Source organism: Bos indicus, chromosome 3 (assembly GCF_029378745.1).
Source record: "Bos indicus isolate NIAB-ARS_2022 breed Sahiwal x Tharparkar chromosome 3, NIAB-ARS_B.indTharparkar_mat_pri_1.0, whole genome shotgun sequence".
Taxonomy (NCBI): Eukaryota; Metazoa; Chordata; class Mammalia; order Artiodactyla; family Bovidae; genus Bos; species Bos indicus.
In genome coordinates this window covers 117440209-117459142 of record NC_091762.1, presented here as the reverse complement: position 1 = coordinate 117459142, position 18934 = coordinate 117440209, and the positions used below count along the sequence as shown (strand labels likewise).

The window sequence follows — 18934 nt, the reverse complement described above, 5'->3', positions numbered from 1 at the left end:
GGGGTCTCTCGGTCTACTTCCTGATGCCTGAGGGCATGCTAGGAGTATTTAGAATGTGTTAAGTACTCGTCCATCTGAGTGGGGTTCAGAATATGCTCTCTGCTCCTAAATTGTCAGTCAGTTTCAAAGGAAGCTTTCATGACATTAGGTCTCATGAAAAGTTTCTCCTTCATTTCAGCATTCAGTTATCAGGGACTTCATAGACAAAATTCTTCTTCAGCTTCTAACTCAACCACAGCAGTGAAATAAAGAGGCCTTGGAGTTGTTAATGGCACCTTGGGTTTAACTCCTGGATTTAGAGGATATTTTTGTTGTTATTTTGTCGCTAAGTCAGGTCTGAAGCTTTTGCAACCCTATGGACTGTAGCCCACCAGTCTCCTCTGTCCACAGGATTTTCCAGGCAAGAGTACTAGAGTGGGTTGCCATTTCCTTCTGCAGGGGATCTTCCCGACCCAGGGATCGAACCTGGGTCTCCTGCATTGGCAGGCAGATTCTTTACAGCTGAGCCACTGGGGAAGCCCTTTAGAGGATATAACCAGTTACAAAAAAAGATAATGACACTCACAAATTAAACTTTCTATTTATGTCAGCAACTTAGAAACTGGTCAATACTCTAGGATTTGAGAAACCAACTAATTCGAAATACGAAAATAATAATACGAAAAACAAGTATTCGTGTTCTCTGTCTCACAAAGAACAGTTAAGTCTGGCCTTTAGCAAGTCAACCTGTTGTCATTAATCTCCACACATGCTCACGCCTTTTGTTGATGTTGTAAATTAACACGTTAACTCCAGTGCCTCTTAATGAAAGCCCAAATAAGATTCTCCTCTTTTTTGAGACTGATGAAGGTGTTTAATTCTTAAATGGAGTAACTGTGTTTTTTTCCAATCAGCAGAAAACGAATGAATATAATTTCCTTAAAATCCTTGATACTTGCAACTATTTCTCTCTGGTGTTGAGATAACAAAATAAAAATCCAGAAATAAATATTAACAGGAAAATCTTGAAGCATCTAATTATGCTTATTCAAGCATTCTGGGTCTTTTGGAGGCAGGTTTTTCCACGGTTATGATTTTACCTTACATGCAAAAAACACAAGTGTCCTCCTAGTAAAATTGTCTCTAGTTTACATATTGAAATTTTGCATATCAATATATCAAGTACCTCGGCAAAGAGCATGGTATTCTTATTCTTAGATGTTTGAGCTACCAGGGCAAGCAGAGAATGACTGTTTTTTAAAAAACTATATACACACAAATATATACATAAACATGTATATATACATATGTAACATATATGTATGTAGATACACACCACATATCAAATATATATATGTGCACACATATATCTTTTGATTCTTAAATATACCATATATATATATTCTCCAATTCTTACATATATCATATATATATTCTCCTATCCTTACATGTATCAATACCATATATATATGCATATATCCTACCATAATTACATATACCATATATATATGTGTATATATATATACATTCTCCCATTTTTACATAGACCATTTACATATATACTCTATCCTCTCATATATCATTTTCATATATTCTACCATCCTTATATATACCAAATATATGTATATAAATTCTTGCTGTTGTTTAGTCGCTAAGTCATGTCCAACTCTTTGCGACCCCATGGACTGTAGCCTGCCAGGCTCCTCTGTCCATGGGATTTCCCAGGCCAGAATACTGGAGTGGGTTGCCATTCCCTTCTCCAGGGCATCTTCCTGATCCAGGGATCAAACTCCCATCTCTTGCACTGCAGGCAGATTCTTTACCACTGAGCCACAAGGAAAGCCCTATATTTATGTGTGTGTGTATACATATGTATTGGAGAAGGGAAAGGCTACCCACTCCAGTATTCTGGCCTGGAGAATTCCAGGGACTGCATATAGTCCACGGGGTCACAAAGAGTCGGACACGACTGAGTGACTTTCACTATACATATACGTGCACACACATATACATTCTCCCATCCTTGTGTGTATCACTCTGTGTATCCTCTCCCCCCTCACACACACCATCTACACACACACAGTCACTCTCCCCCTCAGGGGGGCACATACTTTGCTCTTCTCCTCGTACTGCCGCCTGGACTCGGCCAGCTGCTCTTCCAGCTCCAACAGCATGTCCTTCAGCGTGTCGACCTGGTACATGAAGTTCGTCTTCTCATTGTCTAGCTGTGCGTTGGAAACCATAGCCTTCTTATATTTCTCCTCAACTTCTGCTAGTGAGTCCTGCAGAAACCAGGTCAGGTTTTTGAAATTGTAGGAAGAAAACAAAAACACGGATCAGTTCAGCATTTTTAGCAACACCCCAAAAACTCAGCTCTAAATTCACATTTTATTTCTAGAGCAAATGAATCAGAAGAAGAAACACAGCAAGTTTTGATTGCCTAGAAAGTCCTCCTTTTAATTTGCTCAAATTCTCGAGACTTGGAAAATTAGTTATTAACTGTGTCTAGAGATGAAAGTAATTTACAGTCCTTAGGACAAGGGGGACCCCGGGTGGAAAGGGCGCTGGTCACAGAGGCAGCAGAGTTCAGCCGTGGGTTCTGAATTGGGCTGGGCTGTTCAACAGGCGCCTGACGTGACCGCTCCAGACACGTGATCAGCACCTGGGACAGTGCCAGTGTGAGGCGGGGAGGGGCGAGAGAACCCCTGCCACCAGCTGCCCACTGTCCCCATAGCAACTGAGGAACCAGGAGAGGCTTAAGGGCAATTTCACATCTGTAACCCAGAGGAAAACTCAACAAGCTCCTCAGGCCTCCCTGGGCAGGTCCTGGAAAGGCAAACGCCGTTCCTTTGAAACGACAATGAAGGAAAGAGCCTCCAAAATAAACACGCTCACACCCTGGCAGGAAGGCCACAGGGTATAGCAACGTGTGGGTCCTGAAACACAGATCAGGGGAAGGCGACCCCAGGAGAACAGAGGGCAGCAAAGGACCCTGAGCTGCAGAATGGTGGGCACCTCTGGGTGGGGCCTGTTGGGTGCTACCCAGGGATCCATGGAGACCAGTGATGCACGCCTGCACTTGCAAACCAGGGCGAAGTTTTCAGGTGGGACCTGTGATCCCTGGGCTGCTTCCCTGGCTCCCTTCTCAGCCCCACCAGGAGTTGAAAGCCAGAATCTTAATCCCCACCCTACAGAGAGGTCACAGGGCTTCCCAGGGGGTGCCAGTGGTAAAGAACCCACCAGCAATGCAGGAGACATACTGAGATGCGGTATGGGTCGGGATGCTCCCCTGGAGGAGGGCCTGGCAACCCACTCTAGTATTCTTGCCTAGAGAATCCTGTCAACAGAGGAGCCTGGCAGGCTACAGTCCACAGGATCTCAAAGAGTTGGACATAAGTGAAGCGACTTAGTACCCACACCAAGAGAGGTCACAAACAAGCAAGTGATCAGTCACGTGGTTTGGACCCCTGGGATACTGAACTCAGACTGTTTCAGGGGTACTTTCCTGGGGACTGAAAAGGAAGGCACAGATTTACCCTCTCTCATTGCCCAGTGAAGTCAGAGAACAGCCCCTGACTCCCCACCTCACCTTCAGGGAGCGTGGCAACTCAATTTCCTGTTGGCACAACACAGTAACTCCACTTTCTAAAAGTATCGGGTATTTACTCAAATAAATTCAAGATGATACATATTCAGACATTGCTTCCATTAGTAAAATGGCTCAGGATGCAAATAATTTGTGTGTTTCAAAAAGCACAGCAACCAAACTTTCTTACTGGGAGACATCAGGTGTTTTGAGAAGCAAATTAAGATGAAGCAGTGTTTGTTATGTAAGGTCTGTATATAAGTGGAGAAAACCCCAAATCCTTCTCCAGGTGGGTTGGAAGTCTGCCACGGAGGGTACACTTCTGTGGGAAATGAGAAGGTGGTTTTAACTCGGGTGTGGTGGTGGGAGGACAGTGAGTAAAGGACATGCATCAGGAAAACGAGTTAGTAAGTTTTCCTAGTGAGTTACAATTTTCAGGTCTTGGCTTAAAAGCTGCTTTTGGGCAAACCAGGAACACGCACACCCAGGCTTCTAGCACTGCTGCCACTTTGGGGTCTGCAGTCTGGAGCCTCTTCAGAGCAAGCATGCAATCTGAAGGCTTTCTGGAGGCTTTTTACAGTTAAGTTGGGTTAATTCCATAAGCCCACGCTTCTGTAAGTTGGTACCTTCATCTCTTTCAATCCCTGCATGTATTTGCCTTCTACATCCTGAATCTGGTCCTTTAACTCATTGAGTTCCTGGGGGAAATGGCAAAAAAAGGCAAACGATGTCAAAGGGGAAAAAAAAAAAAATGGACAGAGACCACAGAGAAGGAGAGGCAGCTCCCTTATTTGGGTAGTCTTAGCAGCAATCTTCTCTTCATCTTTTTAAGTATTAAAAGAAAAATAAGATGAATTTCAATACTACAAAGATGAAAATTTCGGTGTGCCTCATATAATGTTACGCAACTTTATCAGACGTAGATGTCTTCATATATTTTGATGCAACTTTATAAAACAGGCCAACGAGCTTCTGAGAAAGGAGCAAGTTAATTTGCTCACATTTCACAGTTCATTCAAGCTCTTCTGAGATCTACGCTGTGCTACATACAGAGCAAGATACTGAAGATGGAAGCCAGCAAAGCCTTGCCCCAACCCTTATGGAGCGCCAGGCCTCTGCCTTCCTGCCCGGTCCACCCCCACATTCCTGGGGGCTGGTATCCGGTATGAGCTGGAATCTCAGTAAATCCTTGTTGATCAAGGGGATGAGGCTCACGAGCCAATCACAGAGATGGAGTATGACTGCAGCAAACACTACCTCAAGGCAGGGAAGGACGCCCCAGGCTGCAGGAGGCCGAGGAGGGGTGGTTCGGGGGTGGGGACATTTCAGGAAGAGCGATTGGAAACTGTTTTAGAAAGCAGGGGAGCTGGAAGGGGTCTGCCGGGAAGCTGGTCCCCCGCCGGCCCCAATGCTCTGGGCTCCCTGGCAAATGACACCCCGCGGTTCAGACAGCAGCAGGGGTGGCTGGTTCTCTCGCAGCCAGCTTTCATTACTAGAAAGCGTGTCCATAAACGAGGCCAAACCTGACCTGGAAGCACCTCGCTGGCCTTGGCTCTGTCTCCAGTGGACACGAGGTCTGGTGACTCAGCCTTCCCTAGGCCCGGCCTCCAGACGGGGCATCCCCCGTTGCTTTGACAAGCAGAGGCCATTTCTCTGTCACACGCTCAGTGTTGAGATGTAACAGAGAACAATGTACACATTCCAGTGGGAGGAGGAAAAAATCACTAAAATGCCGTGCCAGGGTCGACTGGAAGCCAGTTACAGTGGGGGAGGGAGGGCGTGTTGCAGGCAGAGGGCGCGGGTGCTCCAAGGGCAGGGTGGGACCCCGGGAGTGGTAAGGACTCTGTGACCAGCACCTTCCAGCGCTGAGGACGGAGTGTCTGTGCCTGTCCTGTGTGCAGAGGGGGCTGAGCGCCTCTGGGCAGCGTGGTACGGGCTCCCGCCCAGCTGTACCCAGGAAGCTGAGGAATCCCAGCACAGGTGAGCCCCGCCGGGGCAGGGAAGTCAGGTGTGGCTCCCTGCAGGACACCAGAACTGGGCTGGACCCGGCTGTTACTGGAACACGGAGCTTAGGGGAGCCAGGGAAGACCTAACCGAGAAGAAGAGCTGGGAATCTACAAACTCGATCTTGTTTTATTTCAAGACTCCTTTCCGGTTTCTCTGGCTCAAGCGTTAAGCAGAGAACCTTACCTTGATCTCCCGGATGGAAGCCTCGGTGTCAATGGAGATGGAGGTGTCCCCGCTGCCCCTCCGAGAGGAAGTCCCCCCCAGGGAGGCCAGTGTGGCTGCAGACAGGCCAGGCAGGCTGCGAGACCCCTGTAACGTGGCAAAGAGCAATGGGATTTCAGCCAAAACCAGAACAGCTTCTCAGTCTACCAGGATGGTTCCCTTACTTGGAATCAGTCTCCAAATTGGAAAATCTTTGCTGAGTTTATGGCGAGCCACAAAGAGAGGGGCCTCATCTCAAGGGGCCTCGTGAATGCTGGAGGTTGTCTGGATTAACTGTGAGCTCCACGCCTGGGCCCATCACTGAATTCCTTCACTGTTCTGCAAGATTTAAACACGCACCGGGAAGGGACCCCCAAAGGTGGTGATGCTGGCTGGGGAGTCATTCTTTACTCAAGATCAAGCAATACATTTTCTGGTCAGTTTCACGCATAAATTTGGGGGCCCTCTGGTTTCTACATGACATCATATAAAGAAATTCTCTACCTTTTCAGTGAAGTCTTTTTCTGGCCTCTCTTCAACCTGGAGGAGAAAATGGACACATGTTAAATATGGAAACACATTAAACGGAGAATCTGGATTTAGGGGGAAAGAGAATAATAAGATAAAGCATTGGCTTCTCTTGTGATTCAAACACTAGGTGCCATGAAACTCGTGGACACTCTTGGTGCCACACGGTGGCCTGTGGGCAGCTCACAGTGCCTGGCTGAGGTCCGTTGTGTGGTTTTTCAACTTTCACAGTTTCCACTGGAAGGTGACTTGTGAATGATCTGAATCTGAACAGGTTGATTTGACAGGTTTTTCTACACTGCACACAGAGCCGAGTGTAGATGGGATGGCACCAGCCTCATTCACCCACCGCAGGAACTGTGATCAGAACGTGAGGATGTATCCAGGGCTCCAGGGGCTGGAAGACGCAACCATGGAGGGTTTTACTTTTGGCTATCACTAACCTTGGCCTCCGAGCAAGAGAAAGCAGTGGAGACAATGGTTGTAATTTTTCCACTGCTCATGAGTAACTGAGTCATGACCTACTCTTTGCAACACTATGGACTATAGTCTACCAGGCTCCTCTGTCCTTGGAATTTTCTGGGCAAGAATACTGGAGTGCTTTGCCATTTCCTCCTCTAGGGGACCTTCTCAACCTAGGGATTGAACCCACATCTCCTGTGTCTCCTGCATTGGCAGGCAGATTCTTTACCAGTGAGCCACCTGGGAAGCCCCTACTGTAGAGCATAGGGAACTGAACTGTATTCAATATTTTTGGAAAAGAACATGAAAAAGAACATATATATATATATATATATATATATAAAACAATCACTTTTCTGTACAGCAGAAATTAACACAACAGTGTAAATCAACTACACTTCAATAAAATTTTTTTTAAAAATAAGAAAACAAGCTTATAGTTACCAAAAGGGAAATGTGGTTGGTAGGAATAAATTAGGAGGTTGGGATTAACACACACACAGACTACTATATACAAAATGGATAACAAGTATCTACTGTATAGCACAGGGACCTATACTCAGTACCTTATAATAACCTATAAGGGAAAAGAATCTGAAAAAAAATATGCATATATAACTGAATCACTTTGTTGTACAGCAGAAATTAACACAACAATGTAAATCTATGATTTTTTTCCAGTAGTCATGTACGGATGTGAGAGTTGGACCATAGGAAGGCTAAGCACTGAAGAATGGATGCTTTTGAACTGTGGTATTGGAGAAGACCCTTGAGAGTATCTTGGACTGCAAGGAGATCCAACCCGTCCAACCTAAAGGAAATCAACCCTGAATCTTCACTGGAAGGACTGATGCTGAAGCTGAAGCTCCAGTACTTTGGCCACCTGATATGAAGAGCCAATTCATTAGAAAAGACCCTGATGCTGGGAAGGATTGAAGGCAGGGGGAGAAGGGGATGACAGAGGACGAGATGGTTGGATGGCATCACTGACTCGATGGACGTGAGTCTGAGCAAGCTCCAGGAGATGGTGAAGGACAGGGAAGCCTGGGGGCTGCAGTCCACGGGGTCACAAGCGACTGAACTAGTGTGCTGCCGCTGCAGCCCCTCGAGTTGCCACCAGGTGGCAGCCTGTGTCGCGTGGAGGAGGACGTGCCCAGGGAGCCTTGGTGGGGCAGGGCACCTCTGACCACCCCTAAAAAAGGAACAGCCAAGCAAGGAACCCCAACAGTGAGTTTAAGTTGACATAAAGCACAGCACTTTATCTTTGAAAGTAATATACAAAGAAACAGAATAAACAGATGGAGGGCTTTCAAATACTGTCGTGGCTGCTGCACAAAGTGACCCAGAGGATGTTGTGGGCAATACACACCCCAACGCGCTGCAGCCGTGGCCGCCTGGGACCCGGGACAAGCCACGGGGCTCTGCGGACTTCACCTCCTCGTCCCAGACAGGACAGCGGCACCATGGATCTTGCAGCCTATTAACTCTCTTATTCTCATTTACTGAGCAATACTAAACACCTTAGGTGGACGTGAAAACGTCACAGGAACAGGCTTTTGAAATATGCAAATCACAAAAGAGTGTACACAAGGGCATCTTTTAAAATCTACGGGAGAGAACAAACATATGGACACCAAGGAAGGAAAGGGGGTGGGAAGAATTGGGAGACTGAGACTGACGTACATACACTCATGCACACTACTACTGTGCCCCATCGCTTCATGGGAAGTAGGTGGGGAAACAGTGGAAACTGTGAAAGACTTTATTTTTTGGGTTTCAAAATCACTGCAGATGGTGACTGCAGCCATAAAATTAAAAGACACTTGCTCCTTGGAAGGAAAGTTATGACCAACCTAGATAGCACACTAAAAAGCAGAGACATCACTTTGCCAACAAAGGTCTGTCTAGTCAAGGCTATGGTTTTTCCAGTGGTCATGTATGGATGTGAGAGTTGGACTGTGAAGAAAGCTCAGCACTGAATAGTTGATGTTTTTGAACTGTGGTGTTGGAGAAGACTCTTGAAGAAGTCCCTTGGACTGCAAGGAGATCCAACCAGTCCATTCTAAAGGAGATCAGTCCTGGGTGTTCATTGGAAGGACTGATGTTGAAGCTGAAACTCCAATACTTTGGCCACCTGATGTGAAGAGCTGACTCAATGGAAAAGACCCTGATGCTGGGAAAGACTGAAGGCAGGAGGAGAAGGGGACGACAGAGGATGAGATGGCTGGATGGCATCACTGACTCGATGGACGTGGGTTTGGGTAGACACCAGGAGTTGGTGATGGACAGGGAGGCCTGGCGTGCTGCAGTTCATGGGGTCACAAAGAGACATGACTGAGCAACTGAACTGAACTGAACACTACTCTGTGAACTGATGAGAACCTATTGCAGAGAACAGAGAACTCTACTCAGTGCTGTGACCTAAACACGAAGGAAATCCACCCCCCAAAAAGGAGCTATAGTCATAGCTGATTCACCATGCTGTACAGCAGAAACTCATACAACATTGTAAAGCGACAGCATTTCAACAACAATTTAAAAAAATCTTTGGGAGATAATCACTTCGGAAAAATTTCTTTGACATTTTAAATTATGTCAACTCTCCCTTCGCTGGTGGCTCAGACAGTAAAGAACCTGCCTGTAACACAGGAGACCTGGCTTCCATCCCTGAGTTGGGAAGATCCCCTGGAGAAGGGAATGTCTACCCACTCCAGTATTCTTGTCTGGAGAGTCCCACGGACAGAGTAGCCCAGCAAGCTACAGTCCCTAGGGTCTCAAAGAGGTGGACATGACTGAGTGACTAATGCTTTCACTTTTTCCTTTCAAAAACAAAAGCTTAAAGTAGCACATTAAATATTTTATTAATTCCAACCTTCTAAAATGGTGTCTAAGTGAGCTTACTATGTAGGCTCACTTAAGTATCACGTCTGGTGAGGTTTTAAATTCCAGGTTTGGCATATCACCACCTGACTTGCCCACCTTCCTGGAGACAGAGCCCAGTATGTAGGCGCAGGGCAACCCGAGTCAACGGTTTGGGGACAAAGGAACTTCTCCTCATGGTGTCCAGCCCCCAGGCAGGAAACGGGACCACAGACAGAAGCAGGTCACCACAGGTTCCCTCTCGAGAAACCAGCGGACAGCAGTGAACACTGCTCAGACAACACCCCTCAAACGTAAACAGCAGTGGAGCCTACCATTAGACTGGAGACTTCTGGTTTTCAATCCAATAATATTGACCTCATCCGGATGACTCGTCCTTCAACTATTGTATTCATAATTCAAGACCTGTTTTTTCCACCCGGTTCCTGCCCTCACCTCTTTACAAGACTTGAACGTGAGTCACTACAGCCTTCTGTTTTCCTGGCTCATAGGGGGCCGAGGTTCCTGTTCACCAGTCATGCTTCTCTGTGAGCACAGCAGCCCGTGAAGCTGGGCTGTGTGCAGGACACCCCGAGGATGCTTCAGAGCCCTGGCAGCTCTGCTGGGTCTGCGCGGGGCCCTGAGGCATGGGGGACACGGCTGCACTGGCCCCTCCAGGCTGGGTCACCTGGCCTGCTGAGTCCAGCTCTCCAGAAGCACCCTCTCCCCCCGCTCACCCCCACCTCAGAGCCTGTGCTCTGAGTTCTATCCTGCATCTTGCCCACTTGCTGAGGTCTGCCTTCCCGGCCTGTGCGTCCCTGCCGGGGACAGGTATATGTCCTTACCCTGCAGCCCTGTGCCGGGAACATTCGATAAACACAGCTGAATGAACAGACCCCAACTTCCTCAAGAGGAAGACTCTGGGCTCGTCAGAGAAGGAAACACAGCTGGCCTACAGAATGTGACAGTGAGCATGAGGTCCAGGAGCGTGTGCCTCCCGAGACGGGGCGGGGGTCCTCTCTGCTCCCCCTGAGGCTGGAGGACCGGCGGCTGGGGCACCCTTGGGATGCGGAGGCACCTCTGTTTTCTCAAAGTGGGACAGGCTGTCGCCTCCCTCATTCTGGTTACTGTTGCTTTGGATGGCGTTCCCCTCGCCCACCCCCCAGGGCACCAGCCTGCCACCCGCACTTAGAGCTGCCCCTGCATGGCTCATGCTTCCTTCCTGTCCCCTGCCCTGGCTCATGCCACCCTCCTGGGACCATATTCCTGCTGGATCACAGCTGGGGACATTCCCCATGAGCCATGGTGGACAACACTCCCACCCCTGGAAAATTCACCCCGGGAGAAGCAGGTTCAAATCTCTTCTTGTTTTTATGTTTCAAGCGTTATCAATTACCCGTCTTTCCAAGTGGAGCTCAGGCATGTATGCCTGGCCAGGTGTCCCCAGGCAGGAATGAGAGCTGTGAACTTTAGCCTGGGTTCTTGGAATCCCTCCTCCCTTCCTGCCCTGCGTCCCTCTGAGAGGCCAGGTGGGGACAGTCGGTCACCCCTAGGGTCCTCTCCCTGGGGCCCCGCCTGCCCCGCAGCTCCTCCCTGCCAGGCAGGAGCGCCAGAGGAGTCTGAGCACAAGTTTCCTGGCCTCTTTCCAGTCAACGCGGCCAACTACACCCACTTATACTCTGCCAGTCTCCCAAGCCCAAAATACAAACACCCACCCCTTTCCAGTGCTGGGACCGCCCAGAACTCAGAAAATAGAAACGAGCCAATTCCAAGGAAGAGACTGAGCTCTGGAAGCACAGAGCCAAGGGCTAGCTCAGCTGCATCCTACAGACTCTCTGCAGAGGCCAAGGGTGCTGCCCATGTTCTGGCTTTCCCATGGCCAAGAGCCACTGTAACCACATGCCCTGGGGAACCGCCCCGCACAGCCAGAGTGTCTCTGCTGCCTGAGGGCCTCATACAGAGGCGTCCTCAGCTCTGAGGTCCCCCCGCATCGTGAGGGCCCAGATGCTGGCCTTTGCTCACTGACTGTGCCAACCTGAGTCAGTGACCTTTATGAGTGAGCAGATGACTCAGGGGAGAGCGGAGACTGGACCGATGACCTGCGTGCAGTGAACTCAAGGTTCAGCTCAGTCAAGTCCCTGGGAGTCTTGCAAACCCAGGGCTCTCAAGGGACCAAGAGGCGGTGGGGCAGGCATGGCTAGCGTCCCAGTTACAAAGAGACATCCAACTCTCGTTATCAGGCCCCAGGGGCACCAGCCAGGTGAACGTTCACCTCTCTTGCGTCCACTAAACCCATATTCTGAGTAAACTGTTCTCAGGTTTAGGAAGCAGATGACAGAGGAACTTGTTTCTGGTTTCCATCTCTTGGGGCTTCCCTGATAGCTCAGTTGGTAAAGAATCCGCCTGCAATGCAGGAGACCTGGGTTCAATTCCTGATTGGGGAAGCTCCCCTGGAGAAGGGAAAGGCTACCCACTCCAGTATTCTTGGGATTCCCTGGTGGCTCAGCTGGAAAAGAATCAGCCTGCAGTGCCGGAGAACTGGGTTCGATCTCTGCATTAGGAAGATCCCCCAGAGAAGGGAAAGGCTACCCACTCCAGTGTTCTGGCCTGGAGAATTCCATGGACTGTGTAGTCCACAGGATCACAAATAGTTGGACACGACTGAGCAACTTTCATTGTCGGCCTAGGGTCTGGGGAGCTTGACTGAGCTGCTACTCTGTGGCTTCATCCTGAAGCCCAAATAAACCCAAAATGGCCAGACCAGCACTGTTCACAGCTGCCTGTCCCCCTGAGCCGTGCTGGGCAGGGCACTGGTGTGGAATCAGACCTCAGCCTCTTCTGACAACTGTGAACTTTCATTTTTCCCAAAAGGTGAGCACAAGAGAGTATTACACCTGACGATGAGTGTCTTCACACTAGAGTCATCGTGCAAAACGCGACTCCTGCCAGTCGAAGGTTTCCGGACCGCGTGTGTCTGAAACTTGACTGTGGGCCCAAAGGTGCAGGCGGGCCGGCCCCCGCAGGTGCGGGCTGCTGCCCGTGGAGCCCAAGTTCACAAGCGCTGCCCCTCGCTCACGCCTGTCACATCAGGAGAAGCGCCCTCCAGGTCTGAGCACTGTGCTCACGCGCACTGAGCAGCTCAAAGTCTTCCTGTCCTGGCCTGACGGGTCCTGGGTGCAGGAGTAAGCAGGGGGCTTTGTGGGGTGTCCGTCACCCCATGTCCCCTCTGCCCCACCTCAGCACGGTCAGGACATGACGGTCAGGATGGGGGGATGGGGGGCTCACAGAGGGGGCGGCCTTCATTTCCACAGAGAAACAGGCTCTTCTGTTCTAACACTCAGCTTCCTTATCTGCCTTCTGCTTCTGCACCCTCGATATGCAAATGGTGGAGCAAGCATTCCTATCAGGAAAGTACCCGTACAGCCCAGTGAGGGACGCCTCTGGCCTTGGCCTTGGCAGCAGGCAGAGCCAGGCAGGCGTGGGGGTACGGAGGTCCCCGACTCAGCAACACAGGCTCCGTCTGTAAAAGCGATCCCTTGCTGCTCCCCCAGGAGCTGCAGACAAGCTGCACAGGGTGAGAAACCTCCTGGCTTTCAAAGGCGGCATCTGGTTTAAAAACAAAGCAGCAACGCCCACAGGCGCACCTGGGCAAGGAGTGACTCACCCCCACGTCTCTTCTTGATGACCAGGAAGACTTCCTAAACTTTAGACAGCTAACAGCAGGGTTGTGTGAGTGTTAAGAGCCTCAGTCAAGCTCCTCTAGGATGCAGGGGTGAGGAAAGAGGCCAGCTTTGCCAATCTGCGCCTCTTCCGCCCAGGGTCTGTCGGGAGGGGCCCCGGCCCTCGGTGTGGCAGCCCCGGCCCCTGCCCACTGAACGCCCTTCCCCTGGTCACCGTGTCAGCCCCCACCCTACATGTCCCCCGGACAAAAGTGGCCTGCCAGTCACCTGTGGTCAAAAGAACAACACAGTGGCCTCCTACAAACCATCAGATGCGGTGACGCTGTCTAAAATTCCCAAGACCGGGGGAGACATACAACAACGAGACTTGAGTGACGGGGGACTAGATGGCAGAGCCCCTGTTCTGAGGGGCCCTGGGGTCACCTCGTGCACAGTGACGGACAGCAGAGTAGCTCTGAGGTCGGCCTCCCAGGCTCTGAGCAGAGGACCAGGGTGTCGAGGGGGATGGAGCAGGGCCTGGGTGCGGGCACTCACTCCACCCTAAAAACTGTCAGGTCCAAGAATGGACAACGTTCCAAACAGAGGTTAAAGGTGAATCCTCCAATCTAAAAAAGTGGTACAAACGACCTTATGTACAAAGCAGAAGCAGACTCACAGATGTGGAATACAAGCCTTTGGTTACTGGCGGGGAAAGCTGGGCAGAGGGATAAACTGCGAGTTTGGGCCTGGCATATACACACCACTACCCATGACACAGATAACTGACAAGGACCTCCTGTGGAGCACAGGGACTCCACTCGACACCGCGTAATGACCTTATGGGAAGAATCTAACAAAGAGCAGATACATGTATACGCGTAACTGTGGAGCACAGGGACTCCACTCGACACTGCGTAATGACCTTATGGGAAAAATCTAACAAAGAGCAGATACATGTATACGCGTAACTGGTTCACTTTGCTGTGCAGCAGAAACGGACACCACATCGTAAACCAACTGTACTCTAATAAAAGTTAAAAAAAAAGTTAACTGGGACAAATACAAAAAAATAAAAGAGTGAATCCTTCCCATTTTTAAATCGTAAAAAACAACACATCCATGCACCCGGCTGCCTTTCTTCCCCACCACACAAAGCTCCCCTTCCCGGGAAGGCCTGTCAGTGGCTTCCGAGACGGTCCTTCAGAAGCCTGAGCAGGGCAATTCCGATCTCACTGAGCCGTCCTTTTCTAAATTTGGAAGCGTCTTCCCCAATCCTATGTTTTAAACTGAGACCTGGACTAAGTCATGGAACGCCTTCTGGCTTGCTCCTGGGTTCAGGCATCTGGAGGCTGGGGTGGGGGGGTCTTCTTGGGGGTCAGAAGATCAGGGTCTGAGGGCAGGAGGCAGGGAAGGAAGGGAGGGGACAGGGGCCAGAGAGAGAGAGACCCACTCACCACTGGGCTGGCCCGTGCAGAGCTGGCTCTGGAGGAGGCGCGGGAGCTGGACTTGAAGTGGCCGCTGAGCTCCGAAGCCTGCCCACCCAGCTGGCCGCGGGACACAGAGACAGAAACAGAGGAACAGGTCAGTGAGGAGGAGGGGGGCCACACGACAGACGCCCCGGTTAGTGGCGAGGCCAGCGGGAGCAGCTCAGGGAGGAAGGAGAGGTTAGTGCGGCCAGCGGCGGCCCCCTGCAAGAAGGCAGTGTTGTCCCAGCTCCCAACCTGCAGCCACTCAGAACACACAACTTAATCATCCTATCAAGGAACGTGGGGTTCCTGCTCGGTTGGGTGCAGGTCACACACAGCACCTGCTTGGCCGGGGGTTGGGGGGACGTCCGGTTTCTGTGCAGAGAACCCTGGATGACATGGAAGAGGCTGGTGGGGGACGGGGACTGTGAGCTGCCTCCTGGCATGGGAACAGGAAAGGCGGGGACAGAGGCCTGGCTTTGGGGCAACGGAGAAGTCTGCTTCTCTACTATCTCTGCGAGTGGATACAAAACAAGACCCAGGGCCAATACAAGACTAGCCGTGGCTTGTTCAAGTGCTACAGGACCTTCTATCTGGCTGCCTGTGTGTGTGTCTATGTTGCTGCTCTTTAGTTGCTCAGTGGTGTCCGATGCTTTGGGACCCCATAGACTGTAGCCCGCCAAGCTGCTCTGTCCATGGGATTTTCCAGGCAAGAAGACTGGAGTAGGTTGCCATTTCCTTCTCCAGTGGATCTTCCTGGCCCAGGGATCGAACTCGAGTCTCCTGCGCCTCCTGCATTGCAGGCGAATTCTTGACCACTGAGACACCAGGGAAGCCTGTATCCATTACCACGTATCCATCTTCCCTAAACTTTCTCTCTTCTGGTACAGGAAAACACCAGCAAATCGTTTATCCGGAGGCTCTGCCCTCTTAACTTTGATCTGTTAAACTTTCTCTCTTCTGGTACAGGAAAACACCAGCAAATCGTTTATCCGGAGGCTCTGCCCTCTTAACTTTGATCTGTATTCACATTTGTTCTAGCCCTACAACAAGATCTTACCTGCCTCTTAAACAAGGCAGGGTAGGCAGTGGGTGGGAGGAGAGGCAGGATTTGAACACTGTTTAGGACCCAGGGCGTCAGCAGACTGAGCAGTGGTCTGAGAGGCCTCCGCTGACTGTCCCTTCCCTGCCCCCCACCCCACCCCCACTCTGAGACCCGCAGGCATCATGCCAACTGCAGGTTAGGAGGAGCCATAGCTTTGGGGCTTCTCCTGATCCTTATCGCAAATACCATTGCTCGCTCTGCCTGTTTTCCATCAGCGTGGAATTCTCAAGGGCAGAGTCTGTGTGTATTTTGCTCCCTGCTGAATCCCTGGCCACCAGAGGAGGCCTGGCATGCAGGAGGCACTTGAGAAATACTTGCTGAACGAACCACTTCAACGTTAGACTGTAAATAGCCTTGATGGAGACGTGAGTTCCCCAGACTGGTTCTGCCTGCCCGGACTCACCCCTCGGCTGCATAAACACTTCAGGTATATTTACACGTAGGTGAAAGATGCTTTCTCAGACGCACAGACCCAACACGGCGGCACGTACACCGCGTGTAGGAATCACTGCCACACAGGGCACGTACAGGAAATTCACCAGTGTCACTGGCCTCACCTCTCAGCTTTCTTCAAAATAAAGAAAATTTGTTCAAAATAAAGAAAAACACTCGACATCAGCACTGTAAAGCAATATTTTGCCTTTTGGGTTTCGCTGATGAAAAAGTGAGGAAAACTTTCTCGTGTAGGCAAATCCTACTATATTCTACATCATTCACATCCCGGTTTATGGTGCAGAGATGTGGCGGATTCTTGTTAAAAAGGCTTCTTTCTGACCCAAGTTCCCCCAATTCCTGAGTCAAAAGCTGCTCTCACATCATCTGACCTGACTTGGTGAGGGAAGGGTCAAGTTCAAAGCCTGTGCCATGGGGTCCATGTGGCACCTTCGGAGCCACCCGTGCTTTGGAGCCAATGTGGTTAACTGCGGGCTGACGTAAGGTAGAGAGTTCTGAGTCCAGGGTCCATTTCTAATCAGCTGGGAGACCTTAGCAAAGTTGTGTAGCATGTCACCGGTGGCATCACGTAGGGCTACTGACCACGCGGGTGGGGAGGATGACGCAGAGAACGCAAGCTGGCTTTTCCCTGCTGTCTCCTCCTGATAAAACAATTTGCATGGCTCCTGGACCGGGTGGCATGGTGGTGATGACCCAGGGTCAGAACAACCTAGAAGGTCATGTCACACAGGGCCAGGAGTCCTCCCTACAACATACAAGCAGCTTACGAATGCTAAGGAAGGTACAAAATAGAAAGGTTTCAAGGTATGGGATGGGGAGGGAGGTGGCGGGGGGGTTCAATATGGGGAACAGATGTACACCCATGGCTGATTCATGTCAATGTGGCAAAAGCCACTACAATATTATAAAGTAATTAGCCTCCAATTAAAATATAAAAAACTGTTCTACTGTTAAGAACTAGTCATTAAAAAAAGAATCATTTAACTGTAACTGTGATAAGTCATTTATGAATAAGTGGGGTTTCCCAGCTGGCGCCAGTGGTAAAGATCCCGCCTGCCAATGCAGGAGACACAAGAGATGCGAATTCGATCCCTGGTTCGGGAAGATCCCCTGGAGGAGGGCATGGCAACCCGTTCTAGAATTCTTGCCTGGAGAATCCCATGGACAGAGGAGCTGGGCAGACTATGGTCCATAAGGTTGCAAAGAGTCAGACATGACTGAAGCAACTTATGCACACAGTAAGTCGTTTAGCTGTAAACACATCCTGTGTCTGAGGCAAACTTTCTGGGAGAAGGAAGATGAGGACATGTCTTTCAAAGGGGGCTCGGGGCTGGCTTGTGCGGGCTTGGGGTCAGCCTGGACTCTGAGGTCAGAGCACCACGGGTCAGGACCGAAGGGACCCCAGAGGCGCAGTGTCCTCAGATCTTTGTACGTGGATTTATCAGCAGCCACAGCTCCTATGTGGAGGGAGAACCTGGGAAACTGCATTCCTGGGCGTGGGGAACTCCGTACCCCCCTGGAGGGCTATTGTGACTCTGTGAGCTGAGCTGGCAGAGAACAAGAGGTCAGTGAACCTTCCCTCCTGCTCAGCCCGCTGGCCTGCAGCGGGCCAGCACAGAACTCTCTCCTGAGGGATTGTGTCCCAGGGTTCAATTTGTCCCATTTAATCTAATAAACACGTGCTGTGCTCCCTCTTCGTAGGAATGCAGTGTTAGGTGCGGAAAAACGTCCTTTTATTCTGTTTCTTCTGCCTGGCGTGATACCAGCCACAGGAGCCCTATTTTAGGCTTTCTGCTGCCAGATCTTTCACCTCAACTCCCTAAAACCATCCCTCCCTGGTGGTTCCTCCAGGAGGCTGAAAGCATGCCGTACACAAGAGCAATCGGCAATGCTGATCGCTGCACTCTGAAGGCCAGGAATCAGCTACGGGGAAAGTCCATCTACAGAAGTAACATCAAAGAGAACCTATGAGACGAACATCCCGCCAAACAGTTAGGAGTTCTGCTTTGGTGTTTCAGAAGTTTCCTTCTCTTAAAGAGTTAGGATGCTGCTGTCTCTTACGGATGAAAGAAAAGCATTTAGTTGCATTTTATCTGTCAGATAGGCCAGAGCTATTTTATCCAGCATGTGTAGTTTGTGAGCTTTTTAAGGGCCTACAAAAATATTTAAGAACTGGGGGAAAGACTTAGTATAGTGTACTCCACTGCCTCAAAATGTTATGCAGTATAAAAGTGTCCAATGCAAGTGTTTAATTAGATGTCAGCAAAAACTCCTGCTGCATGGGACTGACACACACACACACGACTAAATATAAGACAGAAAACTGATACGGACCTCCTGTAGAGCACAGGGAACTCTACTCAATACTCTGTAACAAACTGTATGGGAAAAGAATCTACAAAAGAGTGTACAAGTGTGTGTGTGTGTGTGTGTGTGTGTGTGTATTAGAATCTTTTTGCTATACCCCTGAAACTATCCCAACATTGTAAATCAACTATGTTGCTGGTGTTTAGTTGCTAAGTCATGTCCGACCCTTTTGTGACCGCGCCCCCCCCCCCGCCGCCCCAACCCGCCCCATGGACTGTAGCCCACCAGGCTCCTCAGTCCACGGGATTTCTATACTCCGATA

General features: G+C 50.1%; 1 protein-coding gene across 48 annotated transcripts in view; it reads right to left on the bottom strand.

Moving 5' to 3' along the window:
- The window catches only part of LRRFIP1 (LRR binding FLII interacting protein 1), a 161499-nt gene that overhangs the window by 23462 nt on the left and 119103 nt on the right, over positions 1 to 18934 (bottom strand). For 29 of the 48 annotated variants that reach the window (XR_011565966.1, XM_019957993.2, XM_019957994.2 and 26 more), the window contains 5 exons: positions 14736 to 14825; positions 6278 to 6313; positions 5756 to 5881; positions 4192 to 4263; positions 2091 to 2261 (listed from right to left, as the gene is read on the bottom strand). Coding sequence is in view for 47 of the 48 variants with exons in the window: in XM_019957993.2 (XP_019813552.2) it covers positions 2091 to 2261; positions 4192 to 4263; positions 5756 to 5881; positions 6278 to 6313; positions 14736 to 14825 (495 nt within the window). In the remaining variant the exon portion in view is untranslated. The remainder of the gene's footprint in view (positions 1 to 2090; positions 2262 to 4191; positions 4264 to 5755; positions 5882 to 6277; positions 6314 to 14735; positions 14826 to 18934) is intronic. The other 19 variants (XM_019957981.2, XM_019957982.2, XM_019957986.2 and 16 more) reach the window with 3 other exon arrangements.